The sequence below is a fragment of the Saccostrea echinata genome, unplaced genomic scaffold (assembly GCF_033153115.1).
Source record: "Saccostrea echinata isolate AGI-Se365-2 ecotype Australia unplaced genomic scaffold, CSIRO_AGI_Sech_v1 ptg000052l, whole genome shotgun sequence".
Lineage (NCBI taxonomy): Eukaryota > Metazoa > Mollusca > Bivalvia > Ostreida > Ostreidae > Saccostrea > Saccostrea echinata.
The window spans coordinates 12,358,822-12,372,555 of NW_026889801.1; the positions used below are offsets into that span (position 1 = coordinate 12,358,822).

At 33.1% G+C, this 13,734-nt stretch overlaps 1 protein-coding gene across 1 annotated transcript; it reads left to right on the forward strand.

Moving 5' to 3' along the window:
- The first annotated feature begins 833 nt into the window (after nt 1-833).
- LOC133203906 (uncharacterized) lies at nt 834-8,198 on the forward strand. Its single transcript, XM_061339704.1, has 6 exons — nt 834-1,017; nt 1,415-1,546; nt 3,616-3,675; nt 3,905-4,180; nt 5,114-5,284; nt 7,291-8,198. The coding sequence occupies exons 1-6, from the start codon at nt 840-842 to the stop codon at nt 7,869-7,871; spliced, it is 1,398 nt and encodes a 465-aa protein (XP_061195688.1). The 5' UTR covers nt 834-839; the 3' UTR covers nt 7,872-8,198.
- Nucleotides 8,199-13,734: the final 5,536 nt, after the last annotated feature.

Sequence of the window (13,734 nt, forward strand, 5' to 3'; positions counted from 1 at the left end):
GATGGGGCACAAGCATATACATGTATTAGCTATGTTTTCTATAGTAAAGTATATATCGGCAAAATTATTGGGGGGGGGGGCACGGCCCCCCGTGCCCCCCCCCCCCCGGTTCCTACGGCCATGCATGTGTACAAAATACACAAAAAGAATACGGTATATATAACATAGTCCACAATATATAACGTCTGCATATATTAATTCTCAAACTCCATAAATTTATAAACTCTGGCTTTCATCTGTAAATTAACTCTGTCCATTCAAGATTTAACATAATTATATCATTCATTACTCCTCACTCACATTACACCTTGGGAAAATGCTACGCACCAGCGCCGTGCACTCCTGCTCTCTCTCTCTCTCCCTCTCGCTTTTCGACCTTATAATTAGCAATAATAATAAATGGACTCAGCTGGTTAACTCCTGACACATTTAAACCCCTAATACGATACTCGTATACTAACTATAGCGCTAGATCACTCTCAGTGTATGTGTTTTATAATTAAGAAGTTTAAGAAACCAATACATTACAGCGTAGGTCGAGTAATAGTTGATATTGCTAGCATGCGCTAATTGAACCTACATATATACATACCCGCTTCGTCACTTTGATCTACTTACCTGTGCATTACCTATGATCTATAATACTTCTGCGCATGCCAATGAGAGGAAATCTATTTTGCAATATTTTAGCAGCAACAATCGCGGACGCTGCCGTTGCGAAATACCTTTACTGTTTGATTCTTAGATATCTGGATATTTATAAAAGAACGTCAAACATTTTTATTTTTTATTTTATAAATATCTGATTTTTTATGTGAAAGTATGTATTAACATGATCAATGTCTGTGGGTGATATAACACAGAATTCGTTTACTGGAATGGAGAAAAGCGGTCTACTTCCGACATCGCCCCCAGCATATTCAGGACCGAACACTAGTAATGAGTTGCAGGGAAATTCAAGAATTTCTGTAATTGGAGCGGCAGGTATTGTTACACCCGACCAGGTACATGAACTAAGTAAGTGATTTTTTTTTTTTTTTTTTTTTTTTGTATTTTCATAAATTACATGACTACTTATTATTGTTTTTGGTACATTATACATTAGAACAATGTGTGTGTGTGTTTTTATATTATTTTGTTTTGTGTGAGAGGGTGTGTGTGTGTGTGTTTTGTTTTGTTTGTTTTTTATTTTTTTTTTATTTCGTTGTTTTATTGTGATATGTTGAGAATAAACAAGATCATATCTATTTTTTTTTTCAATAATTCAATATGAAATAAATATAAACCTATGCACATAATGTTATCTACTTTTTGCTGGTGATATACGTGGGTGTTTCTGAGATTTTTTTTTTGTTGTTGTTGTTGTTATTTCAATATTCTCATATATATATAATATATTTTCTTTTACATGCAGGTCCTCCGCCGGCATATGACGCCATCTTTACACGAAGAACTACAGAGCCCCCTAGACCACACAAATCGAACAATTACAAAGAAGATGATCGGAATCTCTGGGAAAAAGTTCATGAATGGTTTGAATTATCAAGTAAGTAACTATTATTAAAGATATTGTAAATGTGTTAAAGAGGAAAATGTGAAGTACATGCATATGTATGTGTGATTTACATCACATCAGTTCCTTAATTAAGGGCAATTTGACCTTTTGCATAAAGAAGATGGGTGAACAAGGCGGGCGAAGTGCCTATAGTGCGACAAACATGAAGTGAAAAATAAAATCTCAATTATATCATAATTTTATTTTTCATCTAATAATAAAGTATATTTTATGTAAAATCCCTACAATTAACAAAAATCTCACAAAGACTGAAATTATTTGCCCAAGAAATAGCATATACACACGAAAGAGGACAAAAAGGACCATTTTCTCATACTTTAACAAAATTGTTCGATATGAGTGGGTCTTCACTCCATTTTTTTGAAAATGAGTCCTGAAAGTTTGCATTAAAATAAACATTTTTTACTTTACAAAAACATGGAGCAAAGGCCCACTATACCTTTAAAGTATACTTTTATGACAAAGCATTCGCATCTTTCTGAGAAATACTTGAAGTCCATTAAGTCAAGGGTCATATCACAAACAATATTTAAATGCCACAATTCGCCAGGAGCTGTGTAGCGTAGTGGTTAGCGTGTTAGTCTCAAAGCAATATGATACTGCGGATTTTTATTGCTAGGGTTCGAATACCACGAATACCATTTTATTTTTTAATAAAAGAATAATTTTTTCCGAGATCTTTTTTTCTCAGAAATGTTTTGTTGAACTTAATTTCATAAATTTCAATAATGAGAACTTTACTTTAAATACTTATTCACAAATTGAATTTGATTTTTTTAATATCTGAAGCTATAGGCATTCTGCACGCCTTGTTCACCCATCTTCTTTATATATACACATTTTAGTTGATTAATTTGATTCCTTTGGGGGGGGGGGGGTTATTTTTAATGGCATTGACTGCAGCTCATAAACTACGCATAGAATACAAATTGAAGCGCATGTTAGCGATTTTTATAATGTGTATCCTGATCTTGGGGTATCTACAGTTCCAATCACATCTTCTCGGGCCTTTCCAAAGTAACTCAGAAAAACACGATTGCCACATGTATGCCTTCAGATTGCTTAAATCCGACTAACATATCCTCTCCTAAGCCATTTTATAATTGGGTACCATTTTCGTGGGTACTTGATATTATGAAAAATTAAGTGAACAAAATCTAGCAGTATTACTTTAAACAGATGAAGAATGATTTTTTTTGTTTCAGAAATAATAATGACTATACCCCCAGTATTTAAGTGATCTGAAGGCTAGTGGAGTGATGAATGAAAAATGATCTTTGAAGGCTTATATATTTACGACGTGTCCTTTTTCCGCTCGGGGTGTAAAAGTTATTATTCCCCCTCTAGTTTTTAAAATCTATTTTCTCATGTAATATATCAATTATAGTATTTTCTCAGTTGGTAATACAAGAAAACAATCGTGGATTATGAATATGCATCTTTAAAAACCTAATTGGAAATCTTGATTTCTGTTTGTAAGTACTTGTGTACATTTATAATGTATGAAATAATGATAGAATATTGATTCTGAAACGCTCTGTGTACAGGTTTCAGTAATTTATATAAAAACCTTGGAAGAACTGCCGACAACCCACACAGTTTGTCAAATAAATCAGCTAAATACAGTCGAGTCAGACACTTGTGTTTCTTGTGTTTCCAAGCAAATCGTCCGGATTAATGAAGCATGCAGATTACTGAAACGGTTTTTTTAATAATTGATAGAGATATATGTTCTCAACGAATTTTCCGGAAGTTGATCGAAACATCCGGATTAAGGCTTCTGGATTAACTTACACCCCTTGCAGTTCAGCCTCATTCATCCGGACTCTTATGTTTCAGAGAATTTTTTTCCGGATTAAAGAAGCATCCGGATTACTAAAACGTACTTTGTATAATATATGAATATAAATTGTTCTCCACAAATTTCGTCCAGGTGTCCTAATAAGACTTTCCCGTATATGGATGATAATCCTACTGAAAAAAATATTCTAGTCAAAATAAAAAAAAATATGCTGATATTTCGATATTTTTTATTTCAGTTCTACAACTGATAATATGGTTGGCATGGTTGGCCTTCTCGATTTCCTTCATTGTTTACGGTAAGTCAAAATATCATTGACCTCTAGCTAGTTTCTTTGACCTTGACCTTTGATCTTGAAATAGAATTAAGTGCTTCTCCAGGCGATCTGCTTTTCGTAAATGCTGATAATGAATGCAATGATATCAAGACATTTGCAGTTTGTGCTTGATAGTTTATTCTACATAATATTTACATTTTAAAATTTTGGAAGATCAAGGAATAAATTATTTTTCTATTAATTTTGCTAGGCTTGATGTATGATGGGCAATGCAACTGGAAAAGGTATAATAAGAAGGGAAAAGTTGAACAACAAGAGGATCTTACCGGGTTTATGCGAGTCGAGGGAGGAGTCATGTGTGGTACTATCGTGTTTGTCCTCTTGTGTCGATTGCTAGCCGTGCTGGACAGATACCGGACGAAGCGCCACTCCCGGAGCGACCTTGAGGGCTATAAAAAATGTGGTGGACATTTGTTTTTCCTTGGCCTTGGGTTGTATATTGCTAATTTTGGACTGTGTATTGCAGGTAGGTGTTTGGACAATACGAACATAATTTCATTTTGTTTGGGGCAATGCAAACCTTAGATGCATGTAAATGTATATTACATTTTAGGTATATATGAAATTCAATTATGCGCTCAGATCTTTAGATACATGTAATTTAACCAAATGTTTTAGTTGTTTCTGTTGTTAAGCCATCTATACTATGAGAGATTTTCGATGTGTATCACGATAATTATCCCAACGCCCAGGAAAATTTCTATGAAATTTGAAAATCAAAATATCATTAATTAACGATGTTTTTTGCTAAGAAAACTTGCATTATTTTTTTCAATTTTAGCACTTTAATTCTTTGTTTGAAACAAAGTACGAAGCAGAAAAAATATGAGTTAGTAAAAATATAGGCATTGAAAATACATGTATGGCAGGAAACCAGGAATTCTTGGGATTTTTCATAGACAATGTACGAAAAATTTCTTTCTCTGAATACTTATGATCTGGGATTGATTTTTTATAAATATTTTCAGAAGACTATCAAAACTACAAAGAATCAAAATGCGAATAGATAATGAGGGTTAGTGGGTACCAAAATATGGTTATTTTGATGGATAAATCCAGAGGAGTTCCGTAAAAATGGTTCGCACCTCATCATATTCAGCAACTAGGCCTACATCCTTATACACTGAATTTTTTTAAGTCACAAGTTTGACTTTATTTCAAAACAAAATGAAACAAAATTCAATCATTGGGATAAATAGAATTGTATATGATATTTAATTACCTCTAGGTATATTCGTTCGTTTAAAGATTGGAAAAAGAAAAATGTTTTTTTTTTTTTTTTTTTTTTTTTTTTTTTTAGACATTTTTACATTTATGTATTCTAAATTAAAAACCAAGGTCTTGGAAAAATATAACATGGTATAAAATTTGAATATATTGTTACTGAACCCTTTTGCAGGAGCCTCCAAGATTATTCCATTTTATAAGGACAAGGGCTCAAATACAACCTTCAAGTGTGATCAAGAGTTCTATAGCTTTTACTACTACGCCAAGATCATGGAGCTGGTCATCTTGATGCCCTATGCGCTTTACGTCATCCTTGCCTTGTTTTTTGTGCCTAACCTACAAAGTAAGCATTGATCATGTTCTCTGTTATAAGTCAGTGTTCTCCCAAGATCTAATTTTTGTTTCTGATCAGAACTTTTCTAGATGGTGTAATACTCCAACTTTAATACCGCAATATTAATGTACCCTGGATTTGTAATGATTTTTTTGACACTAGGTAAAAACCCCTGCACGTGTACAAGGTTCCGTTTGACATGCATAATTAGAGATAATATTGTATGAGAATAATTTTGGAAATCTCTCTCTCTCTCTCTCTCTCTCTCTCTCTCTCTCTCTCTCTCTGACACTCGCCATGTTGAGCTTTTGTGAGATACACAGTTAACATTTATTTAGATGATGGGCGAATAAGGCGAGAAAAATGCTCATCGTTCAACAAATAGGAAAGTGAAAAAAAATATATTTATTAAATAAATTAAAACAAAATTTTCTTTTCATATTTCATTAAACATCATTTTACACTTTATGTGAAATTTCCCCAATTTGCTACAATCTCAAAAGTATTGACGTTATTCGTTTATGAAAAAGCATGCACACATCAGAGGGCAGAAATGATCATTTCTTCATACTATTACACTTTTTTTCCACATGAGTATGGGTTTTCGACCCCCCCCCCCTTTATTTTTAAAGTATTGGTAAAATATACATTTTTCGGTTATAAGAAATAATTTTAGAACATGGAGGGACTCATGATCATATCTTTAAAATACAATTTTATTACGCAACATTCGTATCTTTCACATAAATATTTGAAGTCCAGCAATTCAAAGATAATATCACAATGTAGATTTAAGTGGCAGCACTAGCTATTATAAGTTTTGTGGTCTAGTGATAAAAGTATATGTATATAAGAAAAAGCTGATACTCAAGATTTGATCGCTTGTGTTAAAACGCCATGAAACCGCCTTTGTAACAATTCGTATTAGTTGAGATAATTTTCTCCATAAAGGTTTTAAAAGTTTTATTTGTTAATTTCTTGCCTTACACACTGAATTTGATTTTATACACTTTAAGTGATAGATATTTCCCAATCCTTATTCGCCCACGTTCTTTAATCAATAGCTATACTTTTCCGTGAACACCGATTGCAGCTGAGATCTAGCTTATATATTTCCATCTCTGTTGATTGTAAACATGCAGTACACCAAAACGTCCTAGTTATCTCACATTAATCGCAAATGCTAGGGCCTTTGCGACAAAAATTTGAAAATGTTTAATGTATATAAGCATCAAGGGATGTTAAAATTTTGTGCAGAATAGAACTTGAGTCGCTTCCATTGGGCATAGAAATGGTCTATATATTTCGTCTCATCTCTAATGTATTTTTTGATAAATGTGTGTTTTTCCCATCATCGAATGACCTAGCACAATTAATCGAAAGCAACGGAGGAAACGGATTCTCATTACATAAATCATATATAGATGTGTCGAAAATGCATTTAACTGAAGTTTAATATTGGAGCCTATTTTTTTCTGTAACTGTTCTCTCTACACTTTCTGTGCAAATTCAGCATTAATGATTTATAGCTTAATGTTTCTTTAAATCATGAGGAAAACAGTGCTGTATATAGTCACATTATCAAGCAAATTGGAAGTAATGATTTGCCTTAAAATCATCAATCCTGCGCCCGGTGCTTAAACGAGATCCAAGACTTTGATAAGGCATGGAAAACGAAGAAAAACGTGGTCTTTATATAATTGTGTCTGTATTTGGCAGATTTGGCATCATTTGTAGTATTTGTATAAGATTTTTTGCTTATTTTCAAATACTGGAAGTATTTTTTTTATGCCATATTCATCAGCTTAGATTGAACCTCGATGAAGAGTATAAAGTCAGATTCATTTTGACAGTAAAAACAATTCAACTTACCTGAGCAATGTGATTAAGTACCTATTTTGATTTTTTTTTCTTTTTTAAAAAAATGGTCCAAGACCATTTCAGTGCTTTTTACTGCACTTATAATTGACAAAATGTAGTTAAAAGCATGTTATATCATAAATATCTTTAAATAGAGAAGTGGTTCCTACGACATAAGTGGCGTCAGTGGGTCAGGCTTCTTGATGCAGACCAAGATGGCGTCATCAGTGCAGACGACATGGAGAAAACAAACGCGAAGCTGGAACGGATTCGGATACTTGTTGGTGCCAGAAATACAGCATTGTCGGGCGCAAACCAAAAGAAATGGTGGAATGACCACATATTTAAATGTGGAGCCGGTAAAGATATATCAATTGAGGATTACATCAGTTACCTTGAAGGAACTGTTGGCGCGGCACCTCCCCATGAAAGGGCAAATAAAGTTAAGCCATTCATCACTGGATTTTTCAACTTCTTTTCGACGGAAGACTATCGGAAGAAGAACCTTATTCTTGGAGAGGAAGACTTCGTCAAATTTTGGACAATTCTTGCTGATGTTGATGAACGTCACTGCAGAGAAAAGTTCGTCAAACACATACCGACACCGTTAACTATGGCGTATTTCATGGAGGATTTTGTGGCCTTTACTTCGCACGATGAATTTTGGAATGAATACGGCAACAGAATATTCAACGTCCTTAAAGGTGAAAGATCCGATAGATGCTGCAAAGCGTAGAAAGGACATGGACTGTGTCGCACATTAAGGTTCCTTGACCCCCTGTTAGCTGGTATAAAATTTTGCTTTAATGCTAATGACTTTCCAAAATAAATTTTATTTTATAATTGAAATTCACACGATTTTGAATACCTTACGGGGCAGAAGTTTGACATAAGTTTGACTTAATAAATAACCTGAAAATTTATTATAAAGAAATTTTAGTCAATTATCACATTAAGAGTTATCTCCGTTATCGGGGGGTCATTAACCTTAAAAATTAAAGTGTAAAGATCTTGCAAATGTTAAAGTAACTTAGCATAATATGTTTTTAGTATTAATTGGAAGTTGCAATATATTTTTTTATGTGTTTTTGACATTAAAACTGAACAATCTACATCTTACATCTTTTACAAAGCTTCAACTAAACTAACTACTACAATGACATGTTTCTACTGGATATAAATCAAAATGTGACTGAAGTATTTATTGTTTTAATAGTGCGAATCTCCAGTAAATTATAAGGCGCAAAAATTACTCAATATCTTGGACCCCTCCCCGAGAAAAAAGGAATATAAAATACCATATTGTACTACAATTCAGTGTATATACATCAGTATAATTTAGGTACCTGAACTATTTATGGAGAAAATCTTAAAGATCTACATCGAACTTGAAATAATGATGGGGTCTGTAATCTTCTGAGAAAATTGTGTATATTTTACCTATATGAAAAAGTAGGTCAAGGTGTTAATTTTAGAATAGATTCATGTTGTTATTGTTGATATACATTCATGTTATATTTATAAATGGACTAATGTTAATTGTATTGTACTTACCTCTTATTATCATTGGACCAAATATTTGTGTTCTTTTATTAATAATTTTTGTTCATATTATATTGAGAATGTTGTCCTTTTTTTTAAAATAATGAATGATTGTCACTTGAAAATGATTTATATCTTATTCTTTTTTACTGACTTTCTTTAATTCCGGAGATAAGTTGAATTAACGTGAATAGAAAATATCTGTATACATTGATCATAATTATAAAATTTAGATCATTATTTTTAGAATGACTGTAAGTAGGAGAATTTCTCTGCTGTGTTATACAGGTGTCCGTCCTTTTTAAATTTCGTATATTTCCGTTTAAAGGTAAAAATTAAAGTTTTTTTTAAATGATTTGATGCTGTATCCCTCTTTGTGCTGGGAATTCCCTACCTTTAGTGTAAGGAGATAATTTACTGTTGTGTATGTGTGTGAACTATTGTTAAATATGTAAAATGTACTTTATCATACGTTGTGTTTAGATTAATAAATCCATGATTTAGAAAAAAAGGAATTTGTTATTGATTAAATTATATTCTTCCTTTTATTTCTGGATATGCTACAATAATACATGTGCTTTTATTTAAGTAATTGATAAGAAATGGAAATACATGTATTCTGAAGAAAAACATCATTAAATAGAATCGGCCAGTATGAGAAATATGTATGTTTAAGAATTTTAATCAAACATTTAAAATTTTTGAAAAAAAAAAATGCCAGACATGCATTTAATACAAAAATATATTGCAATAAATTATATTGAAACAAAAAGGCACATAACGTCACTAAGGATATGGGGGAGAGGGGGTGACCAACCCGGCCGGCCCCTATTTTCTTCGGAGAATATATGTAACTATGTTTTGCTGTTAATTCAATAGGGAAATATTCACGGAGAAGCCGGTTGACCCCCCCCCCCCCCACACACACTGTTTGTTGCAGTTTAGTGAAATCCTCCTTCGTTAATGTAAGACGATAATTAATAAAAAAAATAATAAAAAATAGCTGCTTGTCGATTTAAGTAAAGGTGTGTTACATGGTTACATGTATCAATGATGACCCCCCCCCGCCCCTCTTCCACCCCGCTCCTTCCAGGTGTATTACATGGTTACATGTATCAATAAGCTCCCCCCCTCCCCCACCCCTGCTCCTTCCCCATTTGAAAAAAGGTCTACTACCTGCCTGACAAAACTAGTGAAATAGTTGAAACGTATACGTATATTAGGAGCGACATTAAAAGCTCAATGTCTAACAAAAATTCACATAGTTTTCATTAAGACCCACCCCCTTTAAAAACTAAGTGTGATGAATGTTGATTTTTAAACAAATGCTAGTATTTATAATACTGTCAATAATTTATTTCCGTTATTTATTCAAAAAAATGTCATCAACTACATGTACTTTTGAAATTTCATGTCAAAATTCTTTTTTTGTGTAATTATATCATGGATGTTGGACAACAAAAAATTTGGGGCTCTTAACCTCATTCCCCGTAACAGTTTGAAATTCATTCATTTTTTTCTTTATCTCGCCGATAGGGAGTAAGGCTCTAAAGTCAATTTTATAGTCTCTCTCTCTCTCTCTCTCTCTCTCTCTCTCTCTCTCTCTAACAGGATAATGAGCTACAACGTATAAATACTAGGCTGTGTATAGAGGCAGTATTAATACGATAAACATTTACTCAAACGCTCACGATTATCGCTGCAATGTCCGGTTTATAATGGTCAATTACAAAATCTCTGATGTCAACTTATTCTGAACAGAGACAGTTGTAAAACATCATTTTATTTCAATTACTGTCTTGTTTATGTTAAAATACATCTGATGGGATGGTTTAGCTAAGTTCGAGTCACTGCTGCTACATATACCTTGGATACTTTAACTAAACAAAGGTACAGGTAAGATTTAAAAAAAAAATTGCTACTTTGTATGCATCTGTTTTAGAGGGCTATATATTTCTACAAAATGTATCTTTATAAGAGATCTTTACGAAGAAATTGTTTGGTACATGTAATTAAGGTCATAATTAGGTCATTAGGGCGGATTTGCGTGCCATTAAAAGAGAAGAATGATAATGTATTATTTTTACAACAAAATAAATTTATATAAATGGTTGCTACAACGAAATTTCTTTATATCTCATTCTGAACTACAATGTATAGAGCTTCTTCTTAGATCAATTTCGTGATAATAATATCTTTTCAATATTTCGGTCCATGATATAGGTATTGAAGAATGGAGAAGAGTAGTAATTTATTAAAAGAAATGAAGGAGAATGGTCCATCTCCTTCCTCACCTCCGGAATATTCAGGACCCAGTGATGGGTATCCAAGCAAATCCGACCTCGCTAACAGTCCACCTGCAATTGTTGTAACCGAGGAAGAGGAAACAAGTCAGTGTATCTACAATAAAATGTACTATCACAAATCTATCGGTAGTTTACATTTTAAAAAAAGTGTTGAAATATTCACTAAATTAAAAATTGACGTCACAACACACTGGTTAAAAATGGTGAATCCTGACGAGAGGGGGGAGCTAGGGGGGATTCAAAGAGACCCGGATCCCTTTTTAGCTTACCTGAACTGAAGCTTAAGTGATTTTTTCTGATCTTGTCCTTGTCTGTCGTCGTCGTTAATGTCGTCGTCATTGTCGACGAAATCTTTTTACAATTTCATCTTCTTCTACGGAATCACTGGGCCATTTTTAACCAAACTTGCCACAAAGCATTCTTGGATGAAGGGAATTTTAAGATTGTTCACAGGAAGTGCCACGCCCTCTTTCAAGGGGAGATAATTAAGAATTCGTGAAAATTTTGTGACATCTTTTAAAAAATCTTCTCAAGAACCACTGGGCCAGAAAGATGAAACTTAAGTGAAATCATCCTCAGGTACTTTATGTTTTCATTTTCTTTAAAATTAAAACCCCTGGGATTAGGGTGGGACCACAATGGGCAATCAAAGTTTTACATAGGAATGCATAGGAAAAAATCTGTTAAAATCTTCTCAAGAACAGCGAAGCCATGATCAGTCATATTTATATGTACGCGCCTATAGAATAATACAAAAGTGTTCATAAAAATTACTGAATAGGAAATTCTATAAATGTTCCCAGGTCTCCCTAAGAAGTTAATAGGATTTGGGAAAACTGTATATCGATCAGGTGCACGTTGTGTCCCCTTTCTTGAATTCAACGATTCTCCTTTAAATAGTGACATATACATGTATTGTATAAGTGTTAGAAGAGACTTATCATGTTGTAAATTTTGAATTTACCTTCCCCTAGTAAATTCAAAATTTACAACATGATAGAATAATCGAGTTATTTTGACCATTTTAAATCGATGCATGCTTTCTCTCTCTCGGTAGAAATGCCGTATATTGCATCTTACATCTAATGTATAATCAGCTATAATTATATTTCATCTTTTCATTTTCTTCAACGTTAAAAAAGACGATGTGGTTTTTCTTTTCGGGAATATATACATATTAGTACAAATCTCTTTCTGCTTAAAATTTCAGTAAGGCGTGACATTCTCGGCGATACATACTTAGCGTCTCTCAAATAGTGACCTAGGTTCTCATTGGCTGCCGGATTAGCTCATCAATGCTGAAATTTACAAAGCTTTTCATTCACGGGTGAAATACAGTGTACACATGGGATAAAAATGAGTTAGAGTCAACGAGTGACGCAAGGAACCAGTTACACCGTTTCTTACGGTAAAGAGGTGTGGCTTACATGTATGTCATCTCATCCTTTGTTATCAATAATCTAAAGTTGCTAATGTTATTAATTTCTAAAACCAATGAGAATCTAGGTCACCATTTGAGAGACGCTTATTATGTATTTTGCGGAGAATTTCACGCCTTACTGAAAGTTTAAGCAGAAAAGAGATTTACAAGTACTATATGTACAAAATTCAATCTTCAATATTCCAGACGCTCCTCCAGCTTATGATGCGATATTTAAACCAAAAGTTTCAAAAGCTCCAAAAAAGAAGAACAAATCAAATATTTATATCCAGGATGACAGAAATATATGGGAAAAGTTTCATGAATGCTTTGAAATGTCGGGTAAGTTTATGTTTGAAAACATAAAAAAAGTAATATACTTGTTATGAAATAAATTACAATATATAAGATATTAATTTTAGAAATTATGGATAATTTCTAAGGTCCCCAGAATAAAAAAAAAAAGAAAAGAAAAATCACTGGAAATTAAAGATATATCACCGGGGAAAATAAGTGTCAAAACTTTCCGGCAACAATGAAACATAAAAATGCTAACGATGGAATAGCACTTGATTATAACTTAGGTCGGTAGGGCGAATTCTGGAAATCCAAAAATTGCACCCGAATAATCCGAAGCCTAGGACTTAACTGATTAACAATGATGCATGTAACATATAAATAATAAAGTATAACAATGACAATTAGCACAATTCTGAACATGAGTGACAGATGGCTTAGATAGAATAACTCATGACATGTTGAGTAAATTGATTAAATTGGCGCGTTTTGAGTAACATAGTAATTAGCATAATTAAAGTTTTTCGTGATATTTAAAGTAATTACAGATAATTAAAAGTATATTTCAAAGTCAGGTAAAACATGTCACTAAAATTGTTTTTATCAAAATTTACACTGTGATAATTCCCTCTCGCTTCGAAAAATGAGACGTCCTCGTCTCAGGAATCACCGGGGACTGGCATGTGGAACACTAGGTTGTTGGTACCAGTAACGCTTGGTTGGTGTTGGTAGCGGGAGGAAAGGGTGTTGTTTGTCGACACGTCTAGTTGAGTCGTATGGTCTTCGTTCGTTTGGTCTGTTCTGTAACTTTGAAATTTGTTTATGAAGAGTGGATGTTACGGTCTGAAGATTGTCACATTTCCGTATTAGTTCACTAATTTTTGTCTTTAAGGTCTTATTTTTATTCTGTAATGCAGTTAGTTGGATGGTATGGCCTGTTGATTTAAATAAATTACGAATATCTTCGGAACTTAGGTCTTGGAATGGTAAAGATTTCACTAACTGCAATCTATCGTAATAGTCCTTTATTCTTT